Source organism: Akebia trifoliata, chromosome 4, assembly GCF_017979445.1.
Source record: "Akebia trifoliata isolate Shusen 1 chromosome 4, ASM1797944v1, whole genome shotgun sequence".
Taxonomy (NCBI): domain Eukaryota; kingdom Viridiplantae; phylum Streptophyta; class Magnoliopsida; order Ranunculales; family Lardizabalaceae; genus Akebia; species Akebia trifoliata.
Window position 1 is genome coordinate 9,417,701 of NC_141378.1, and position 22,874 is coordinate 9,440,574.

The following is a 22,874-nucleotide window of genomic DNA, read 5'->3' on the forward strand; positions in this document are numbered from 1 at the left end:
ATTGTGTATCTTGAGGAGTTTAGATTTACTATTCTTGAACTTGGCACATGATAATCGATTGAATTTGTCACGTGGGGTAGTCTGATTATCACTAACTCATAAATAAATAAATTAAAGAGTAATGTTTTCATGTCTCCCCCACATGGTATAATCAAAATACTCTCTTGATGTGCCATGCCTTAGAATCATAGATGCCTTGGTTAAAAAACTGCCCATCCCCATAAAATCTAAGAAGATGTGTATCTTGCATAAAATCCATGGTAACACATGCTTTAGAATATGCCACGTGGGGGAGTCAGGTTATCACAACGAAAAAGGGAATGTAACGTGGATTTTCGCTGTAGTGTCTCCTGTAACGGTAAATATGTATATAACTTGGAGTTAGATTGTAAAAGTGGCAAATAAGTGCCGTGCTGGCATAAATGATAATCCGTACAAATTCTAAATAAGCTTTTTTGAAAAAGTAAAATAAAATAAAGTACACCTGTCAAAAACAGGTTCAAGGTAGTTTCAGTTTAACAAAAAACTAATTTTAAATTAAAATTTGATATTTTGTTAAACTATAAATAGGGACTCTGTCTCCGTTGACAACTCAGTTCCAGAGCTCGAAATCCATATAGAAGGAGGGAAACAAAGGGAAATTCGTATTTGAGACCTCTTCTTCTTCTTCTTTATCCAGATTTTCTCTTAAATAGCTCCTGGTTTCTTTTTCTTGTTCTCTGATTCCATTTCAGAATTCTCCAAGAATTAGAGCTATAACACCACAAATTTCTTCATTTTCGTTCCATCTGCTCTGTTTCCTAACAAAGAATAGTTTTTTTTATATCAGAAATCCAGCGTTGTTCGACTGTTCTCCTACTACAGAGAGAAAAATTTTCACCTTTACAGGAAGAAATCATCTCGAAATTGTCTGTTTAACTTCAAACGGTTTTGAAGTTAAAAATTAAATCTCAGACAAACGATACAGTAAAATCAGTTCGGTTTCAATTTTCGCACATTTTTCGGCTTCCAACACTCAATCTCTTAAATTAAATCCATTTTAGAGGAGTAAACGTAAATCGATCACTCAGTTTTCTCGATTTTCCCCCCAAATGGATCTCTTTGATATCGATAATGTTAAATCAGAGAAAGCAAACGCGATGCAGAGATTTCGTCGTCTTCGGAAGATCTCTAACTTCTTTCGCTTCGTTGAGGTATGTTTTGCTTTCATCTTGCTCTCCTGGTTGTCATATCGAATTACTGTCGCATTCAAACATTCCAGTGAATGTTTCCGGGTATTTTACATCATCGTCGGCAGTCCTCGCTTTGTTTTTTTAATCGGAAACGCGATCGTCCTCACTCTCTTCGCGAAATCCGGTCAATTTCCCTGTAAAAATTCTACCGGAATCCGCTGTGGAACTGATTTATACGAAGAATTCGTCAATAACAGCGAGAATCGTCAGAAGTTCCGTACAGAAAGTTCTCCATCTGTAGCGGAGGAGATAGTTCGCCAAGACAGGCAGATCGTATGCGAGGAGAGTTCGCTCTCTCATACGTATGACAATAGGGATACAGATACAGTTACCAATACGGATACCGATACGGATGCAAATATTTGTGGGAAGAGTCAGTCAGAAAACTTGGAGAATGTGATCTGTGAGGAAGCTTTACGAGAGCTCCAGCAATCAGCGACTGAAAATTGCCAAAAAGAAGGGAAGGCGAAGTGCTATGAAGAGGAGATGAGTAACGAGGAGTTCCGACAAACGATAGAGGCATTTATTGAGAAGCAATTGAGGTTTCTTAGAGAAGAATCCATGGCTGTCAGAGTCCGACCTAAAAGTTAATTAAGATATAAAATAAAGAACAGTGCTAGGGTGACATAGGATTTACTGTGATTCTCACAATTCTGACGTGGACATGCATACATAATCGTAGATGATTTTTACTCGTATCGCGAGGAAACACATCTATGGTTATGTGCACATCCCACGTCAAACTTGTGTGAGACTCACAGTAAATATTTTGTGTCATTCAGCATTTTCCAAGGAAAAAATTATCTCGTTTTTCTTTTTTCTTAATTTCCTCTAGTTTGTTATTTTTATTTTCCTCTTTGGTTTTAATGTGCACAATTTGATCTCTACCATGGGGTCTTATCGATATAATTTACGAAACTTCAGCTCTGTTGATCTTGTAATTGTAATAATCAAATTAGTAAAAAGTTTGAAAGAATGGCAGAATTTCTTAAAGTGAATTTGAATTTGTGTATGAACATTTCCCTCAGTCAGTTATGTATACATAATTTTTTTGGGGCTAATGATCTTTGGACTCGTTTTTTTTTTTTTTTTTTTTCACTTGATTTGTACCCGACTAACGTGGCAAGGGCACAAAATCATAGATCTTTTCTTTGTGTATCTTTTTTTCTTTATTTATTAGAAGGGTATCTAGGCTAGCTTGCGCGCACCAACTATTCATCCTCCCCGAACAAGACTTGCAAAACAGGATTTTAATCCTGCGGTCCGTGACCACTAATATTAGTAGTCGGTGGGAATCGAACTTGAAACCACAGGGGGAGCACACCCCTTGATCCCGAAGTGCTACCAATCGGACACCCATTTGGTGATTTTCCTTGTGTATCCCGAAGACAATAATCAATGGGTTTTGTGCCCTTACCATGTCAGCCGAGTATAAACCAAGTGAAAAAAGCTGAGTCCAAAAATCACGACTTTAAAAAAAAAAAAAAATCACTAGTTTTATCATGTTTTTGATTTAGCAATCCTGTTTTTATTGAAAATGGCAACACATGTCTTTTTTGAGATCTAATGAGAATTTTTGTTGTACATATAATTCGTATTTGATTGCAGTGTCTTCGAATCATCATTTAATTATCAGATCACATGTTGTTTGATTATGTCCTCATTACTTGAAATGAGTGTTATTCTCATTTAAAATTTTGGATCTCTATGTTCTACTTATTGGGACAATTCTAGGGATTGCATGTTAGGAAGGTTAGGACCTTTGAGTCTAGAGCAATAAATGTAAATTTTCTTGAGTATAATCAACTACTAAAGTTCTTCAACTCGTACAATCTAAATCAGTTATTGTAATCGGACAATTGTTTCGAGATCCGGGGAATGGTGTCTATCATCCAAATTGATATATTTGGATATGTTGTTTCTTCTTCTTTGGTGCGGGAGGTAGGTATTTACTATTATAAACTCCATAGGAGTGGTGTATATGCTTTTCTTTATTTGAAGACATTGAAAAGGAGAAAACATTCTTTAAGAATTTGGAACAGTGTAGAAGTTTTGGACTTAGGGACAACAAGTCCCCACTCCACATTTACAGGGTCTGCCCAATCTTTTTCTAAGCAACAAAAGAGCAAAATCTGTCCTTTAAATTCCCCAATTATAAAACACCTCTTTTTTTTTTATCATTCATTTCCTTTGTAATAATTGTGAATCATGTGGTCTATTAGAGTTTACATTTTTTTTGCATTTAAACTTTTTTGTTGTTGTTGTTGTGATAACGGTATCCCTGTAGATAGTAGACCGGATTCATGTATGGGCTTTGCCCAGTCCATGGACCATGGTCTTGTCTAAGGACTAGTCTTGGGACACGTGCAACACCCGTGTATTACATGCATATTGGGCATTGAGCTCACAACCTATAGGTATTAACTGCTTATTGATCAAAAATTAACATTGAGCCAACCCCTCAAGGTTAAATGTGGGTGAGTCAATAAAATTTATATTAAAATTATCAATATATAAAGATTTTAAGATTTCAAATTTGAAGTCACATTTATATTTTATTTTCCAAAAGAAAGTAAATATAACACATAGCTTGACTGAGTTTTTATTATGATTCGATGTGTTTTCAACTCAATTTAGTGTATGACACCTCAAAATTTCATAAGAAGTATGATTTTAACTTGAGCCGTGCTACACTAGCATCTTACAAACACTTGCTACAACATTGTTTGGGCAAAGTACCATTGATTTTCCTTAAGTATATAACACTCGTATCTCAAGAAAAAAACATCTATGATTCCGTGCACACCACCATAGCGCAGTGTCGTAGGAAGTCAATTTATCATTTTTCATTTCAACTTCTAATTAAAATAAACGGATTGGCAATTTTCTAAATGAAAAGTTTTAGGCTTTGTTAGAAAACGAATGGCTATGACATGAACGAATCCCAAGGAAATCCTTATAAGATCCATAGAGCATAAGGGTTTATAGTCATACAAGGAACTTGACTATAACATTCCTAAAATCACTTTTTGAAAAAAAAAAAAAAAAATGTATAGACAAATTAGAATGCGAAAAGTATAAAACTGATCGTGTATTTACCGAAATTACTGGCCCAAACCTCGTTTTAAAAATAATTATTGGAATGCTCATCATCCATCTTGAAGTTTATTTATTTTTACCAAAATAAGGTACCAATTGTACAATCACATTTGCAATTTTACTTTTCAAGCCTTCTTGTGAATGTTATATAGGAAGACCATGTAATATGCAAAATTATGAAAAAGCCAAAACTATATTTAGGTTGTGGGATTTATATTAGATTGAAAATAACTGTATAAAGGTAACTTCAATTAAATGGATACTTGGAGGAGATAACTTTTTAAGTTGATTAAAGTCTATGAATGTTAAAACTATGATTTTGATTCAAAATCTGCGTTCACCTATCAATTTCTAACCATTAATCTCATTTTTTATATTTAGTTTTATACTTCTCTTCGCTTAAAAGGGCTAAGGGTCATTTATTTTTGTTAAAAAATATTCTGGTATGTCCGACTTTCATTCTTAGTGGCAGGTTCTAAATTACAATACCTTTATGGAATTTATAATATGGGGAAATTACTAAAAGATGGTTAAATATTTCAATATTTATAAATTTTTAAAAAAAAATCTTCTTCTTTTTTTTGAAAAAATTTACTAAAGATGAATTAAGTAGTTGGACTGTCCACCGTTATAATGTGTTTAAAATACATTGCTTTACCAAAAATGCCCTCCAAATCATGGTTTTTAAACTCGGTATCGCGTCTCGTCTCGTTCAGCTCCAATACCGAGTCATCTCGGACGAGTTTTCCGATACGTTTGAGACGTCTCACGAGATAACTCGAAAATTTGTACATGAGTTGCTAAACTCGATCAAAAAAATCACTTTGTGAGTTGGTCTCATTCAGCTCTGATACCGAGTTAACTCAGGCGATACGTCTCGGTCTCAGACGAGTTTAAAAACCATGCTCCAAATGATTAAAATGCTAGATTATCCAACATTTTAATAGCTTGCTTTAACACTTCAATAATTTAGCCTCCATGGTATTAAGTATTTAATATAGTTTAAAAGTATTTAATCTCATCCATATATATATATATATATATATATATATATATATATATATATATATAATATATATATATATATAATATATATATATATATATATATGGGGGCGGTTCAGGGGGCATATGTAAAAACAATGGTTTTTCAAAATATGGGTTAGATATTTTGGATTGAGCTGATTTTTTACAAGGATGGTCACTATGATAAGAAGATCATCTTCACAAAAAATCAGCTTAATCTGAAACTTCTAAATCCATCAAAAGTGATTTACAAATTATTGGCAAAAATTCGACGGTTCACATTCTAAATCACTTTTAATGTGGTTAGAATTTTCAAATTGGGCTGATATTTTTTTTAGATAATCTTCCCATCATAGAGATCATCCGCACAAAAAATCAGTTCAATCCAAAATTTCTAACTCATATTTTAAAATTTTATTAATGTTACATTGTTTTTACATATGTTTTTTCAAAATATGGGTTAGAGATTTTGGATTGAGCTGATTTTTTGCAAGGATGATCACTATGATGAGAAGATCATCCTCACAAAAAATCAGCTCAATCTAAATCTTCTAAATCCATTAAAAGTGATTTACAAACTATTGGTAAAAATTAGTAAAAAATCGACGGTTCACATTTTAAATCACTTTTAATGGGGTTAGAAGTTTTAGATTGGACTAATTTTTTTTTTTTTTGGATGATCTTCCTATCATAGAGATTATCCTCACAAAAAATCAGCTCAATCCAAAATTTCTAACCCGTATTTTAAAATTTTATTAATGTTACATTGTTTTTTCATATGTCCTTTGATCCGTTTCCATATATATATATATGGGGGTGGTTCATGGTACATATATAAAAACAATGATTTTTCAAAATATGGGTTAGAGATTTTGGATTGAACTGATTTTTTGCGATGATGGTAATTATGATGAGAAGATTATCCTCACAAAAAATCAGCTCAATCTGAAATTTCTAAATCCATCAAAAGTGATTTATAAATTATTGACAAAAATTAGTAAAAAATTGACGGTCCACATTCTAAATCACTTTTAATGGGGTTAGAAGTTTCAGATTTGACTGATTTTTTTTTTCCGGATGATCTTCCCATCATAGAGATCATCTTCATAAAAAATCAGCTCAATCCAAAACTTTTAACCCATATATATAGAACAACGTTTCGAAGACTCATATTGGGACTCACATTGCGACACACCGTTTTGTCTTATATGGGCAAAAATGTTTGGAATGAGCTGATTTTTTGTGAGGATGATCTCTGTGATGAGGGGATCATCCTGGCAAAAAATCATCCCATTCCAAAACTTCTAACCCCATCAAAATTGATTTACAAAAATTGGACGGTCTATAATTTTTCAACAAAAATTGGACGGTCTAGAAGTTTCATAATGAGCTGATTTTTGGCAAGGATGATCTCCTCACCATAGAGATCATCCTCACAAAAAATCAACCCATTCCAAATATTTTTTCCCATATAAGACAAAACGGTGTGTCGCAATGTGAGTCCCAATATGAGTCTTAGGAACGTGACCCATATATATATATATATATATATATGGGTCAGGATTAAGGGACATATGAAAAAATATATGTAAAAACAATGTAACATTAATAAATTTTCAAAATATGGGTTAGAAGTTTCGGATTGAGCTGATTTTTTGTGAGAATGATCTCTATGATAGGAAGATCATCTGGAAAAAAAAAAAAAAAAACCAGTCCAATCTGAAACTTCTAACCCCATTAAAAGTGATTTAGATTAAGGATCGTCAATTTTTTATCAACTTTTATCAATAATTTGTAAATTACTTTTGATAGATTTAGAAATTCAGATTGAGCTGATCTTTTGTGAAGATGATCTTCTTATCATAGTGACCATCATCACAAAAAATTAACTCAATTCAAAATCTCTAACTCATATTTTGAAAAACCATTATTTTTACATATGTCCCTTGAACCGCCCCATATATATATATATATATATATATATATATATATATAAATGAGAAAAGATGTAGGATTGAATCCTTAATTTATTTGCCCACCTGTCAAACAAAATCAAACTGACGTTGCTATTAGTGGTTCTAAAAATACCCAACATTGTTCAAGTTAGTTTGAGAAGAGTAAACCTTGAAAAAGGTGGATGGGCGTAGAACCTCCAAGTCAACATCATCAAACCAATTGAAAAGGTTTATGAAAAGAAACTCTAATCCATAATGAGCAATAATTGCATTGTCAAATTGTATGTCTAAATTATTACTGAAAAAGGTTCGAAATGGACGTTTATAGAGGTATATGGTGGAAGCAAATATAAACACTTTTTCAACAGCAGAAAAAGTGATTTGAAAACGACGCAAATGAGAAAGGAAATTCAATATTTAACCAAATCCAATCCAAAGACTTGGATAATCTTCGTGCATCGTACGTATATTCATTAAGGATTTTCAAACCAATGAATCCAAATCCCTTTTGGATTCTTGGTCTCTCATGTGTAGGCTTTGTCCACATCCCTATCACATTTATTACATTATGTGATAATTTTCATATAAAAGATTGATTTTTGTCTTATTTCTATTAAATGTGAGAGTAAAAATATTTACTACTCGCACAATACCACTTACACTTCCATTCAAACATAAGGGATAAATCTCTAATTTTTTCAGTAATTGGACTCGTTGCACGTTCATTATTAGTCTCACACTTTTTTTTTACATGCTAAGCACGCTTATTTTTCGAACAACAAATTTTATTTTGACCTTGAGAAAAATTGTGGGGTTGTGAAGCTTTATGATGATTTGAAGTCGACAATGGAAGGCAATAAGCACTAGAAGAAAACTTGAATATAACTACAAATAATAACTGTCGATTTGGATAATTATTGAGAGGGGTAATATATAATTTATGACTCAACTGAGTTTATTTCTACCTAACATGGTTTTAAAACTCATTAAAGATTGAGATGATTGACTCTAGCGAGTCATCCCAATCTTGGTACTCAGAAGTAATCGAGTAAGATAGCTAATGCAACTCATCCTAGATCCAATTCACCCATATGAAAATCTTGGCAGAGTTATGAAAGTTTGACCGACACAACTAAGTTTTTTTTTTTTTTTAAATTAAAATAATTAACCGTTTAATGATTCAAATATTTCTCATTTGCATAAGTGCACACGTGATGGCCACGCACTATCGCACATTCAAATCCCTAGGGGGTGGCTGAATGGTATCGACTTAGGGTCAAGGAGTCTGCTTCATCTTTGGTTTCAAGTTCGAATCCCACTACTCATAAAAACCTTGGTGGCCACGCACTGTCGCACGTGTGTAAGTACACATGTGATGGGTAAAGCCTGGGTGCGGGGCATATGGACTAGATTGGTGTGCGCAAGCTGGCTCGGATAACCTTCGTTATAAAATTTAAAAAAAAAATGCTTAATGCATGTTTGGGCATATCGAAGGTCAAGCAAAGTAAATTGGAGGACATGGGCTAACATAGAGAACGAAGGAGAGTTTGGCATGGGTTTGGTACAATCAAACGGTCTTCCCTACTTGGAAAATGGGGAATTTAGACCGGAGCAGATCATTTGTTGCCTGTTTCTCTTGTAGATCTCTATAGCTATTAGTAATGGTTTGAGGGTGTACCATTTCATCATGACAATTACATTTGATCATTTTAATTTAAGAGTTCAGTGACCGACCATTTTCAAATCTTTAATTTGATTAAAAAAAAGCATTTTTTGATTTTTTTTTTTCCTCAAATCTTATCTAAACCATGAGAACAAGATGATTGAATTCATAAATTTTCTCAATATGATGTTTTGTGGGCTGTTGAACAAGGGCAACAAGAAAAATGGGCTATAAAGGATCCGATCTCAATTTAGAAATATCCCTCGGGTCCTTGGTCTCCTATGACAAACTAACATCAAATGATTAAAATGTCTTTGTCTGAAACCTCTAGCCATTTCTTTTCCCTGTGAAAAAGTTGTCATCTTTAAATTCTTCAATCTCCAAGATCAATTTTTGTTGAATGTTTGAAATATCGTATGATTTCAAATCGATGGCGCGCTCTAGTTCTTGTCAAAAAACAGTGATTTTAAATAAATAAAAACACTAATTTCAATTTTTTCAGAACTCCTTTCCTGTGTTCTCAAGGTTGAAGGCAATAAAATCTTGAGTTTAAAGGCAAGGATAAAGTTTCTTAATAGATTTGACCGATTTTGAATGGGAAAAAGGATTGGGTTTTTTTGGGTGTGAGGATCCAAAACGGTGTCCTATTCCTATAGCACATGAGCGATTCTACGTGACATGTTTTGTGTCCTATTCCTATAGCACATGAGCGATGTCTTGGTAGGAGTTTAAGGCATATTGAGCTCTTAATCAAGCCATTTTATTTTATGGTACGCTACCCAATGGGTTCATTTTTCCAATAAACACATGCCCCATAGACAATGTATTTTGTTATACAAACGGGATACAGTTCTAGATAGGGAGACTATAGTTTAAAGATGAGAGCATTAATGTCATTTATTATTAATTTCTCAGAGAAGACTATGGTCAGGGGGTATGTCATCAACTTGAAACCATTGGAGGCATTTAACATATCCTCGAAACCCTGAGGGGCATATCTAAATCAGCCAAAAGAAGAAAAACATTGGAGTAATGAAACTCTCTTCTTCGGAATTTTACTTATTTATTTATTTTTGTCTTTTAGATCATAATTATATGGTCAAACATCAAATCGATCAGTTAGGACAATGTGGTAAATCAGGTGGTTCACTTGTGATTGTTAGGCAGTATTGATGGGCAGTAGCACTCGAAAGAGTAGGTCTGTAAATGGGCCAGGCTTGTCCTAGATCGGATTTGGGTATTTTTCGTAGGCCCATTTCTTTATTAGCTTAAGCTGAGTGGGCCAATTGAGTTGAGCCTGGGTTAGAATAACTCAATCCAACCTCAATTCAACAAACCCAACCCATCCAAAACTACCTAACTCAGCTAATTCAAGCTCACCCAAAGCACTGGAAAACTCTAGTACCGTATCATGCTTCTAAGATATTGAATTACTAATAAAAAAAATCTTCACTTCTAATATAATTACAAATATATCTGTTTTTTTAATCCATTTTTTCTAGAAAATCAAGAGTAACCTATTCTACATCAAAATCAGTTCCAGATCAAACAAAATTTGATTTGATTGCAAAATATAAAATCCATATATATAACAAAACATAAATATAATTTGAAAAATTACTGTAGAGGCTTGTTTCTAGATGCACTGTGAGTTCCCGGGTGGTATCTTCACAATCCAATTAGTAAACACAATAACATAGTTTGGATTCAGTAATTATTCGGTGGGCCTTCAATTCCATTAATTCAGATAAATTCGGAAAAATTTTGTCAAAAAATCAGGAAAATTTTGAGAAAAAATATATATGAAAATTTTGGATTTCTTAACCAAATCCATCATCTTCAATTCCTGTCTTGTTCTTTTAGATTTTAATGTTGAGAAAATAAAAAAATTTGAGGCTTAAAAGGTAAAATTTTCAATATATTTTGCTATCAATCAATAGTCGTAGATTAATTTGTTGATTCGTCAAATTAATCTGCTAGTCCCTTATTTGTAGAATCTTATGAATTTTTCATAGAATTCAGAGAATTTTGTGACTGTATTAGTAAAATATATCTTTCTTAATGACTTGGCCCATCAAACTTAAATTGGCAAAATCGACGGTTCAAATCTTTGAGATGAACCATATAAATTGTTGGTTTCGACAATTTGAATTGTTGACTAAATGACTCATGTTCAAACATAAAAAATAGATGATCTATAATCATTGATCTCAATAATTTGAATTATTTATGAATTAAAAAAAAAAAAAATTGAAAGAATTTTGTAACTATGTTGATAAAATCTTTCCTTCTTAATGCGCATGCACATCAAACCTAAATTGGTAAGACTGACCATTTAAATCATTGAGGTGAACCATTTAAATCGTTTGTAATATCAACAATTTGAATTGCTGACTCAATGATTCATGTCATCAAGATCGATGATAAGTAATCATTGATCTCAACATATATAAAGGGTTGATCTCGACAATTTGACTCATCGATACAATTGAAAGAGGGTGAGAGGTGTGTTAAGAAAGAAAAAATTTATTGACAGGAAGGACCATCAAGTTAGGAGAAGAAAGTTAGGGAGCATTTAATAAGAAATCCATCCTTCAGGGTGCATTTATGATTTTTCAGTAATTTACATATTTTTCAGCACTTTAATACAAATATGAAGCATAGGCCCCATATTTTTCATTTATTGAATTTTTGGGCAAATTTAAGACTGAAATTTTGCAATTTAAAATTGAATAGAACTTGAATTCTTTACTAATCAAATTTTACCGTATCCGAATTGCCATCGAGGGCTGGTAGTGGTAGGTAGGTTGTCAAAATTGGATCCTAATCAGAACCAAATACTTGAACTAGATCCGATGTACGGAATGGGTATCAGGTTTTAATCCGACCCATCTACAACCTAACTGAACCCCCACTTGTATCCAATGTACACGAAGCAGCGGGAGCTTCATTCAGAAAATCCGAAGACAGAAGATCCAAAATCAGATAAAGGAAATCTGGAAATTCAACCTCGTTTAGAAAGTCTAAATAGTTGAGACAACAATCTCAACTTAGAGCGCAAAAATGGTGAATCGGGATAAAGTTTTCCAAGTCTTCTGTATCGGAACGGCCGATACAAAGGCGGATGAGCTTCGATTCCTGTCCGATTCGGTTCGATCCAATCTAGTGAAATTTTCGAAAAGTTCTTCATCGAAGGCACGTTGTCTGATTCAGATAATTTCTTTTTATTCTAATTATGATATTTTTTATTTTTGTTTTTTTAAACATTTTAGGATTCTTTAATCTTTGTTTGGATCTCTTGCTACTTAAAAATGCCTGTTGTGTAAATGTCTTGTAATCTGTTTGGATCGGATTTTTTTTGGAATTATTTGGCGTTCAATGTGCACTTTTAATAACAAAAAATAAAATAAAATAATAAATATCATTATTTGATACTGTTTTATTTTTGAAACGATTATCTGATTCTGTTTATTTCTTAGTTAAATGGAAGTATAGATTCTTTTCATTATCTCAAGTTTTGGAAAAACTAAGTCCAGAGAGTGATCTCCTTTGATTCAACTAACAATGATGATTTTTTTTTCTTTTGCGGTGTTTAGTATTTTACTTCATAGATTTAGCTATCAAGTTCTCTCTAGAGACGATTGTTCAATCCCCGTATTCTTTGTCAATGTTGGGTTAGTGGACTTGTAGTGTTAAATGTTTACTGAATTGTTGACTTGTAGGCTGTTTAGGTTCAAAAGTTTTGTTCGCAACTAAGTTCCAAATAAAACTTCTGAAATAGACGCGGATTGAGTTAAGAAGAGCAGATTCTAAGACTTGAATGAATGGAGTACATGGCTTTAGATAGAATGGAACAGAAAAACCGAATTCGTTCAGCCAAACTCATATTTCTTGGGATGAGGCTTTTGTAATTATGGTGATAATTACAAAAGAAAACTTGATAATATATAAAATAACGAGTGTGATTTATTCCAAAAGCCGAAGTATCTGAGGCCGCAAATTATTGGATTCCATTAGTATACAATCTCATATGCAACACTTCAAAATATTGCCAGAGGATAGAATGGGATTTATGATTATACTCATTTGATTGAAAATTATGTTTGTGGAATGCTAACTGATTACATATTATTATCTTTGTTTACATTGCCTCATGTTATATAGTTTTTTGAGAAATTTTCCAAAATGTGATCAACTTCTGATGAAATTTCCATTCTAGCTCACTAGTCATTTTAATTCCCAAAACATGAAGAGCGAGATCGCAGTTTTTTCAAAGTGACGATCTCGCTGATATAAAGTGGCCAGATCGCTGATATTTATTTGAAAAGTGATAGTCCAGCGAGATCGTCACTTTATAAACCAGCGAGATTGTCACTTTGAAAAAAAAATAAAAATCAGCGAGATCGCCACTTTGAAAAACCTGTGATCTCACTCTTCATGTTTTGGGAATTAAAATGACAGTGAGCTGGAATGGAATTTCGTCATATTCAGCTCACAAAATGGTAATTTACCCTATTTTTAAACCTATAAAAAGAAGTGGATTCATTGTTGCCTGATATGTTTATTGTCAGGTTCAAGTGACAATTGTTGATGTTTCCACCAGTAAGAAGGACACAGAGAGCTTTGGAAATTTTCCTTTCGTGACTCGAAATGAGGTTCTCTCTTACTATTTTCCGTCAGAAGAGCAACAACCATCAAACCTTCTTCCAGATGATAGAGGCAAAGCAATTTCTATAATGGGTAAAGCGCTTGAACACTTCCTCAAGAAAGCTCACGAGGATCAAATTCTTATCGGAGCCATTGGTCTTGGAGGTAGTGGAGGAACATCTCTAATATCATCTGCATTGAAATCTCTTCCAATAGGAGTGCCCAAAGTTATAGTATCCACTGTCGCTAGTGGTCAAACTCAACCTTACGTCGGGACCTCTGACTTGATTTTGGTCCCATCGGTGGTCGATATTTGTGGGATTAACTGTGTAAGCAGAGTTGTGTTATCTAATGCTGGAACTGCTTTTGCTGGAATGGCAGTTGGTAGAGTTTCGGGATTTGGAGAATCTTGTAGTAATACTGAAAAACTCACTGTTGGGGTAACGATGTTTGGGGTGACGACTCAATGTGTAAATGCTGTCAAGGAAAGACTGGAGAAAGAAGGTTATGAGACATTGGTTTTCCATGCCACGGGGGTTGGTGGTAGGGCCATGGAAGATCTGGTTAGAGGGGGATTCATAAAGGTACCTTTGCAATGTTACACTTATTGTTTTTTGAGAGCCATATATTTGATGGAATAGGTGTTTTGTTAACAAAGTAGGGAAATGTTCAGCAACAAACATTTTGGCAAAACATTTTTCAAAACATGGGTTAGAGGTTTTGGAATGGGCTGATTTTTGGTGAGGATGATCTCTACGGTGAGGAGATCATCCTCACCAAAAATCAGCCCATTCCAAAACTTCTAACCCCATCAAAAATGGTTTACAAAAAATGGACGGTCTACGATTTTTCAACTTGTAAACTGGGGCTAGAAGTTTTGGAATGGGCTGATTTTTGGTGAGGAGGATCTCCTCACCGTAGAGATCATCCTCACCAAAAATCAGCCCATTCCAAAACCTCTAACCCATGTTTTGAAAAATGTTTTGCCAAAATGTTTGTCAAAATGTTTGTTGCTGAACGGGACCCAACAAAGTATTGGGACTAAATGTTACAAGAAATGTGTAATTTGAAAGATCCGGTAGTAATGTGTGTTCCAATTTTGAATGATTAAATTTGATCCAAGATTCATCTTTAATTCAAATTTAGCTAGTATGTATAATATTTTCCAGCTCAAAGCTGGTTGAGTGAAACTGGAAGCTAAAAGATAATAATAAAGATAGAGATATTCTAGTGCCACACCAACATTTACTAAGAGCACCAAAATTCATCTGATTATTAACAAAGAATTAGCACACATGTTGGGGGTGCTCTTAGTAGAAGTTGGAGCGGCAATAGAATCTATTATTAATATTTAAAAAAAATTGATGCTCTTCTTTGGCAGAGAATTCAAGCTTTACCCTTATGCTCTAAAATCTTGTTCATTTGACCAGAAACTCGACCAAATTGGCCTGACTAAGTCCAATTTCAAGTGGACTTGGCACAAAAACAAAACTCATTTTGGGGTTAAGAGCAGACTCCAAAAACTTAATTGCTGTGGGTAACCAAGTTTTTTTCCCTCCTAATATATGAAGAAAAACATGGGACAGCTAAGAGGTAATAATTAAAGTGCAGCGTTTTCATCCTTGCACTTCTAATAACATTAAGAATTACAAATGAACTCTTAATTAAATCATATTTACTTTTAATCTTTCCAATGTTTCCTTTTTTTATTTTATATAATATTTATCAAGAATTGGTCCCACGTCAAGTTGCAAGTGACTTTGTCCCACGTCAAGTTGCAAGTGACTTTGTTCAATTCTGTTGATTTTGCATCGAATAAAATGAAATATTTTATATCTATGCTTTTCCTTGGTATTTGGTTCATATTCACTAAAATCACTTATCTTGGTTTTATTAGGGTGTTTTGGACATCACAACAACGGAAGTTGCGGATTATTTAGTTGGTGGTGTCATGGCCTGTGATAGTTCTCGTTTCGATGCTATAATAGAGAAGAAGATCCCATTGGTCTTGAGTACAGGGGCCTTGGATATGGTGAACTTTGGAGCTAAGGAAACCATACCTTCTAATTTTCATAAACGAAATATTCACATTCATAATGAGCAAGTTCGTTTCTCAAACCTTGAAAATTTTCTTTTTCTCTTTTGCTTTTACTGAGTTTATTTGATCGAAAGAGTATATCTATCTCATCTATTTATGTGATCCAATAAAAATTGCAATACAATCATATCTTCTGATTTTTTGTTTCCTTGCAGGGTGGCTAGCTTGGCCTCCTATCCTTTCTTTCTTGTTGTTTAATAAAATTTATACTTACCAAAAAAAAAAAAAATGATTGCATATATGTCAGATGGTTCTGATCGATCATTCTAGTGAGACCAATTCAATGTTAATTGAGTATTCCTCTTATATGCTTCTCTTACCAGAACACCTCTCATCTTGAGATAATACAAAATGGTACCAAATGTGATTTATTCTTCTACAAAAGTTAGTAATTTGGCTTCCATTATGTGATTTAATAATTGAAACAAAATAAAACTATCCGTGTTGCCTTGTTGGACAATTGAAGAAAAAGAAAAAGGTTTTTTTTTAAAGCTTAGTCTTGTTGCAATATATTAGTGCATCTTCAACTCTGGAAACCTAGATTATGAGCTTTGGATTTACATGTGGATCTATTGGTATCGATTCTTTGCAGGTTTCTCTCATGCGAACCACAGCAGATGAAAACAAAAAATTTGCTGCCTTTATAGCAGACAAACTGAACAAGTCATCATCAAAGGTATGTGTTTGCCTACCACAGAAGGGCATCTCTGCTTTAGATGCACCGGGGAAGCCCTTTTACGATCATGAGGCTACTTGTGCTCTTATAGATGAACTAGAGAGGCTTGTTGAGACAAATGAAGATCGGCAGGTAAAGTCACTGTTTATCAGAAGGTGTATATTACACAGATGTGATCCCTATTTTCAATTACCCCCTTTTAGCTTCTTAAACTGTCCATGTTGCATTTTAATAGGTGAAGAGGTTTCCGTATCATATTAATGATCCTGAGTTTGCAAATGCATTGGTGGATTCATTCTTAGAGATTAGTATTGAGACTGCGAAACATGTTGGTCCTCAACAAGATGCTTTTCTTGAACCAAATCAAGATGTTCATGAGGAACGTGTTTCTAAGGGGAATTTTTCAGGATATGGAACCATTAGCTCCAGCCCAACGGACTTTCCTGAAGCAAGACCAGGTTAGAATTTGTTTGCTTTTGCTTTTGCGTGATCTGTGATAATGGATGCCAGAATGTTAGTGTGAAAGATTTGACACTAAATTGATCAATATGAGCTTGTTATTACCATTAGTTCTTCCTGTCTTTTATCTTATTTGACTATACTGTCTTATGCCAATTTTAGTAGGATGAAGGGTGGCGCTGGAGTTGCCTATATATGAGCATACATATGTATTTACCCTGTAACTTGAACGCTTCCTTTGGGAATCCGGCCTCGAGGATCACTCATATTAAATTGGAACCATGTCAGACTCTTTGAAAATTGTACCAAGCTAAATAAATTATTTTACCAAATGTATTGATTGTTCAAAGTGAAGTGTCATTAGATTGGATAATAGTATTGTCAACTTATGAATGCTTTTGAGGAAAACTAGGTGAAGCTTATCTTTCTCTATTTTTGTCACATAAAGCTCTAAAGGAGAACCTTCATCACAACAATGAGTTCACGTATCCACACAACATATTTTTTTGATAGATATATCCATGCATAATATTTCCTTAACAAATAGTCTATATAATATCTAAAACATTATAACTTTACCCTGTGGGGTTCCATTGACTCAAGATGTTGACTGTGTAAACACAAAATCCAACGGTTGAGATTTTATGCGTATCTCAACAATACAGATCCTGATGATGCTTATCTTGAGGATACTTTCCAACAATTGGATTTTGTGATTACATGGTCAAGATCTTGTGTCATATTTCTTGAGTCAACCGAACCCAACCTATATATATTAATTTAAAGCACCAATTGTATACAGCAACTATGCATGTGTACAAAAAAGGACCATAATATTGGTGTAGGGATAACATTTTGTTGTTGATTGTCCTAGCAGAATCATTACAAAGAACTTGGGCCATACTGCAGAAATTGAAAGATCAAATAAATAAAGGAATGCCCATAATTGGGGCCGGTGCTGGGACAGGCATATCTGCCAAGTTTGAGGAAGTTGGTGGTGTGGATCTCTTAGTTGTATACAATTCGGGGCGCTTTCGGATGGCAGGGAGGGGTTCCTTGGCAGGTTTATTGCCTTTTGCAGATGCAAATGCAGTGGTACTCGACATGGCTAATGAAGTATTGCCGGTGAGTTTCAACCACTATTGTTAAGTAAGTTTCTTTAAACTTGATCATGTGCTCTCGTAGTCCGTATTAATTAAATCATCTGTTTCTTTCCTACCTGATCATTTAAGCCACATTTTTTTTTTCTGAACTAGTAAATCTTGATTGCATGATATGGAGGTTAGTGCACTATTTTTGGTCATTTTTTTCCTTGGAAAATATTGAATTATTAAGTGAACAAGTAAACAACTCATTGATGTAGTGCGGAAGGGAGGTCAAAGTGTAGCCAAACACAGCCAAGAGAGTGAATAAGTGTACTATGAGCAAAAATAAACAAGGTGAGGCATCTTTTGCTGTCATTTTGAAAATAAAAACCCTCTTTGAGAGTTGAGACTAGTTCCTCTCTTGAAGAGTTTGAGTGAAAGTTTCTCCTCCACTTCCTTCCTTCTCTATCATTGAATTGTCTTTGTTTGCAAGATCTTTAGTGTAGCTGCTGTGATACGTTGAGGAGTTCGCCTCTGAAGCCTTATGCTGTTGAGTAGTGTTGATGCCAAAATCCTCGAGCGTTGAGGATTCCTGCTATGACCATTGTTATCCATCATCCATACAATCACTATTTCCTTTATTGTCCTTTCCCTCCTTTACTTTGATTTTGATTTTTTTCGTGTTAATTTCTTCTGTTCTAAAATACTCATTATAGACCTTGACAGTCAGACCTTCACTATGGTAGGGGGGAAAATAGTAACATCTTTTGGATCATTATTCATTCATTCTCAACTTTCTTCTTCTTGTTCTTCATTTTTTTTTCTTCCTGATTTTATTCTATTTATACTTGATATACAAAGGAAATTACTAAAATTTACCGGATACACCTGTTTGTGGTGGCAGGGTTTATTCACTAGGATTTGTCCCAGATAAAAAAAATATTAAAATTCTTATCCGCTAGTTTGAATTGGAGGTTGAAACCGAAAAAGCCTGATTAAAGACTTCTGTTTTCCAGTTCTGTCAAAGCTTTTAAATCTTTGGTTACGAGTGCATAACTTCTATAATGTTTATAGGTGGTGAAGCAAGTACCAGTTCTTGCTGGAGTATGTGCAACTGATCCTTTTCGCCGAATGGACTACTTTCTAAAGCAGCTAGAATCAGTTGGATTTTCTGGGGTGCAGAACTTCCCGACAGTTGGGCTCTTTGATGGTAACTTTAGGCAAAACCTCGAAGAGACAGGAATGGGATATGGGTAGGTCTCAAAAGATATTATCTGTACATTTTACCTATGTTCACATGATAATCGTTTATATCTGCAATTTTAAAGCTTAGAGCTTTTCCTTTCTTTGCTTGGTTAGCTTGGAGGTTGAGATGATTAGAAAAGCACATAGGTTGGGTCTTTTGACAACCCCATATGCTTTCAATCAAGATGAAGCCGTTTCCATGGCCAAAGCTGGAGCTGATATTATAGTGGCTCATATGGGGCTCACAACTTCAGGCTCAATTGGTGCAAAAACGGCCATTTCATTGGAGGACAGTGTTGTTTGTGTACAAGCTATTGCAGATGCTGCACATGGGATCAATCCCAATGTTATCGTGCTCTGCCATGGAGGTATGAAATTATGGTGCTTTAGTAATTTTAAATGAGCACTTGTGATTCGTTTCATGTTTTAAATTATATTGCATCATTTCAGACTGCCATGTTTTAGACGTCTCATTCTGATAATGTAGCTATCTATCATCTCATACCAAAATATTAATGTAACTAATTAGAAAAAAATTATAGTGATGTGGTATTATTTCACTAGAAAATCATCATGTTTTTGGCTTATCTGAATGTTAAGCAGTTAATACTTAAAAGATTCTAGAGCATTGTATCTAAGATAGACATCATTCCGTGTGTCATATGTGACTTGTTCTGTCATGTTAGCAACATACTATACAAGACTAATTTTAAACTCATGATTAATTTTGTATGAAGTTTTAATAGAATCTACAAAGCGTTACCCCCAAAAGTTTGGGGTCGACTGAACGAAGATTGTTCCTCCATTCAATTCTGTCTAACGAATGAAATGAATTCTCAACATTTACGTTAGGAAGTGGCGCCAGTGGACTGCATATATACATGAAACGGAAACATTTAGAAATAATTTCTTAAAAAGTTTGTTAAGAGAGAAGGAGCTTTCCCTTTAAACCAAATTGTTTGAACCATGAACCAACAAGGAGTTGGTGAGATGAAGAGGACCACACCTCAGGAAGCGGAGGTCTTGAGTTCAATCCCCCCCCCTTGGTGCCACCCCCTGGGATTTTTTCCAGTACACCTCGTACGTGTGGAAGGGGTGACATGCGTGCCTCATGGGATTATCGAGTGCATTAAGAGGCTCGGACCACTCTAGAATCAACCTGGTTTGTAGGGGTAGGTAGGATAATCCAAATTATCTCACCAAATTCTAAATATGAACAATGAAAAAAATATATAATAAATTGCTTTTGTTCACCAAACCAATTAAATAATTGTTGTGAACCAGCATGCTTTTGTTCACTGAACCCAATAAAAATTTGGTGGGCTTGTGGTTCGCTTGATTTTACGAACCCAGTCCAAACCATATCATGAACTTTATCGGTTTGTACTGGTTCGTGGTTCGGACTAGTACCAACGAATCAGGTAACATAGATTTGAACCATGACAAAAATATATTGCCAGACGAATCAAACAAAATCCCCATCTTCATTATTCTTTTGATATGAGATAATTTCTTCAAATTGGTTGCTCTATTGGTAGCTTTTTCCAATACCCAAAGAATCTCATTATGAAATTTGCAGGTCCTATATCAAGTCCCAAGGATGCAGAATTTGTGTTGAAGAGAACCAAGGAAGTTCACGGTTTCTATGGTGCATCAAGCTTGGAGAGGTTGCCTGTTGAACAAGCTATTAAAAGCACAGTCAGACAATACAAGTCGATTTCCATCAAGTGAGATACAATGTTTATGTTGTTTCCATCATGCGATATAAAAGTGCTCATTCATCTCTACTTAGTTCTAACTGTCAGATGGAATGATGGTTTTATAACCATGTATAGATGCATCTGTAAGATATTACCTAATATAAAACTACAAAAAATCTTTTTATCAGATTGCCAGATCAAGCTAATTTGAATAAACAGCAGTGTTCGCTAAACAATATAACCAGCTCCCACCCTTATGAGATCTACTGGTTTAACATGTAAAAGTAGCAAAAAAAATTGTAATTTCAGATATAAACATGAAGGCACTTTCGTGTAACAATATTAACTAACTAGTTAATTAATCTACTAGAACAAGCACTGTATCTTAATACTCTAGGAAATTAAGGGAGGCCCTAGTAATGTCCTTTTAAACATAGAAACATCTTGATCTGATTCTTGTTACCTGGTTCATGATTGGGATAGATCTACATTGTTTGCAATTGATATCGTTTCATGAAACTGAAGGTAAACCTAATTTGGTGACTTAATTCACTATGATTGGTTAATGATTTATAGACTTTAGTGAATTTGGTTGACTGCAAAGTCTGCAACCATTTGTCTTGGATCTCTTTGTTCTTGTTTGCTTTTTCTGTACTGTTGATTGTGTCATTCAACCAGAGGAGGAATTTCCACACATTAATTGACTTAGGGAGAGCATACGACAAAATACTTAGAGAGAGAATGTGGTGGGTATCGGAAAAGGACTCCCAAATATTATATATAATGACATGTATGAGAGGGGATGAGACAAAAGAGTTCTCAATTACTATTTGTTTACATTAGGGACCGGCATTGAATCCATATTTATGTGCTCTAATTATAGTAATTGTTCATACTCAAGAGCAGGTACCTTAGTTTATGTTATTTGCAGACAAGGTAGCATTAGTTGGTGAGACTAGAAAAGTCATCATGTAACTAAAATTATGGAGTTGTGTTGAAGTCTGAGGGTTTTAGAATAAGTGGTGGTAAGACCTGATGTGTGAAGTGTAACTCTAGTACTAACACCAATGAAGAGGAATGTATAATAAAAATGGATGGTCTGGGAAGACTTTGAAGCGAGCATTTTCATGATCTTGGGTCTATTACGTATAAGGATGGAGAGATTGAGGAAGATTTTACCCTTAAAATCATAGCTAGATGATTAGAGTGGAGGTGTGCTTTTGGAGTCCCATGTGGATGCATACCGTTAAATTAAAAGGAAAATGTTATAAGACCCGATAGTAAGACTTTTATGTAGCTGAATGTTGGGTGGTCAAGAAGAATCTTATTAATAGGTTGAGTGTAGCAGAGATGGATGAGTGAGAATACTAAGAAAGATAAAATTAGAATAAATGCGTGGATGAAATAAATTACATTTAATCTGGGTTGGACACATGATATTTCAATTTAGGAGTTAGACATAATAGTAAAACAACCCGACCACAGCATCGTAAGGATAAAGCCGACTCAATTATCCTTGATTTTCATATACTTAATTCAAAGATACCTTTCTTTTAATCAAAGCCCAAAAATTAGAATCCAATTCTAAGCAAACATTACCCGTTTTTGGTAGATGAGAGGCGGTAGTTTGACATCATAGACAACATGCATATTCATGAGCAATAATGTGCAGTCCTTCAAACTTGCCACATGGCGTAAAGTAGTACATATACTCAAAAAAGTCAACCGACATAACCGCCACCTTCTATAGTTGATGTGTGTCCAAACATGCGTAATGATGAAAAAGTTGAATACGACAATAAACAAGTATGACATGGTTGAGTGGAATGAAATGACCAAGTAATACAATGATACATCAGGAAGGATACAAATTTAAATACAAGACTTCTTGGGAAAAAATGGGGGATGGAATTTGTAACAAAAAATTGTTATAATGAGATTGACTTTGAAACTCAGGGATGAAGTTGACGATTTGGGTGACAAACCCTAT

At 34.3% G+C, this 22,874-nt stretch overlaps 2 protein-coding genes across 2 annotated transcripts; both read left to right on the top strand.

Annotated features, from left to right (window-relative positions):
• Positions 1-2,225, top strand: LOC147403617 (uncharacterized). The gene is made up of 2 exons (XM_086439245.1): positions 1-1,193; positions 1,298-2,225. Exons 1-2 carry the CDS (start codon positions 1,114-1,116, stop codon positions 1,821-1,823), a joined length of 606 nt encoding a protein of 201 aa, XP_086295371.1. The 5' UTR covers positions 1-1,113; the 3' UTR covers positions 1,824-2,225.
• A 9,698-nt stretch (positions 2,226-11,923) lies between these two features.
• LOC147403618 (TIM-barrel signal transduction protein) lies at positions 11,924-21,071 on the top strand. The gene is made up of 9 exons (XM_086439247.1): positions 11,924-12,169; positions 13,546-14,205; positions 15,519-15,725; positions 16,312-16,527; positions 16,631-16,853; positions 17,732-17,979; positions 19,014-19,192; positions 19,299-19,552; positions 20,764-21,071. Exons 1-9 carry the CDS (start codon positions 12,038-12,040, stop codon positions 20,913-20,915), a joined length of 2,271 nt encoding a protein of 756 aa, XP_086295373.1. The 5' UTR covers positions 11,924-12,037; the 3' UTR covers positions 20,916-21,071.
• The last annotated feature ends 1,803 nt before the right edge of the window (positions 21,072-22,874 follow it).

Coding starts and splice junctions, on each gene's coding strand:
- LOC147403617 (XM_086439245.1), top strand. CDS start 1,114: ATGTTAAATCAGAGAAAGCAAACGCGATGCAGAGATTTCGTCGTCTTC. Junction 1,194..1,297: donor ACTTCTTTCGCTTCGTTGAG/GTATGTTTTGCT, acceptor CATCGTCGGCAG/TCCTCGCTTTGTTTTTTTAA.
- LOC147403618 (XM_086439247.1), top strand. CDS start 12,038: ATGGTGAATCGGGATAAAGTTTTCCAAGTCTTCTGTATCGGAACGGCC. Junction 17,980..19,013: donor TGGCTAATGAAGTATTGCCG/GTGAGTTTCAAC, acceptor TAATGTTTATAG/GTGGTGAAGCAAGTACCAGT. Junction 19,553..20,763: donor TATCGTGCTCTGCCATGGAG/GTATGAAATTAT, acceptor TGAAATTTGCAG/GTCCTATATCAAGTCCCAAG.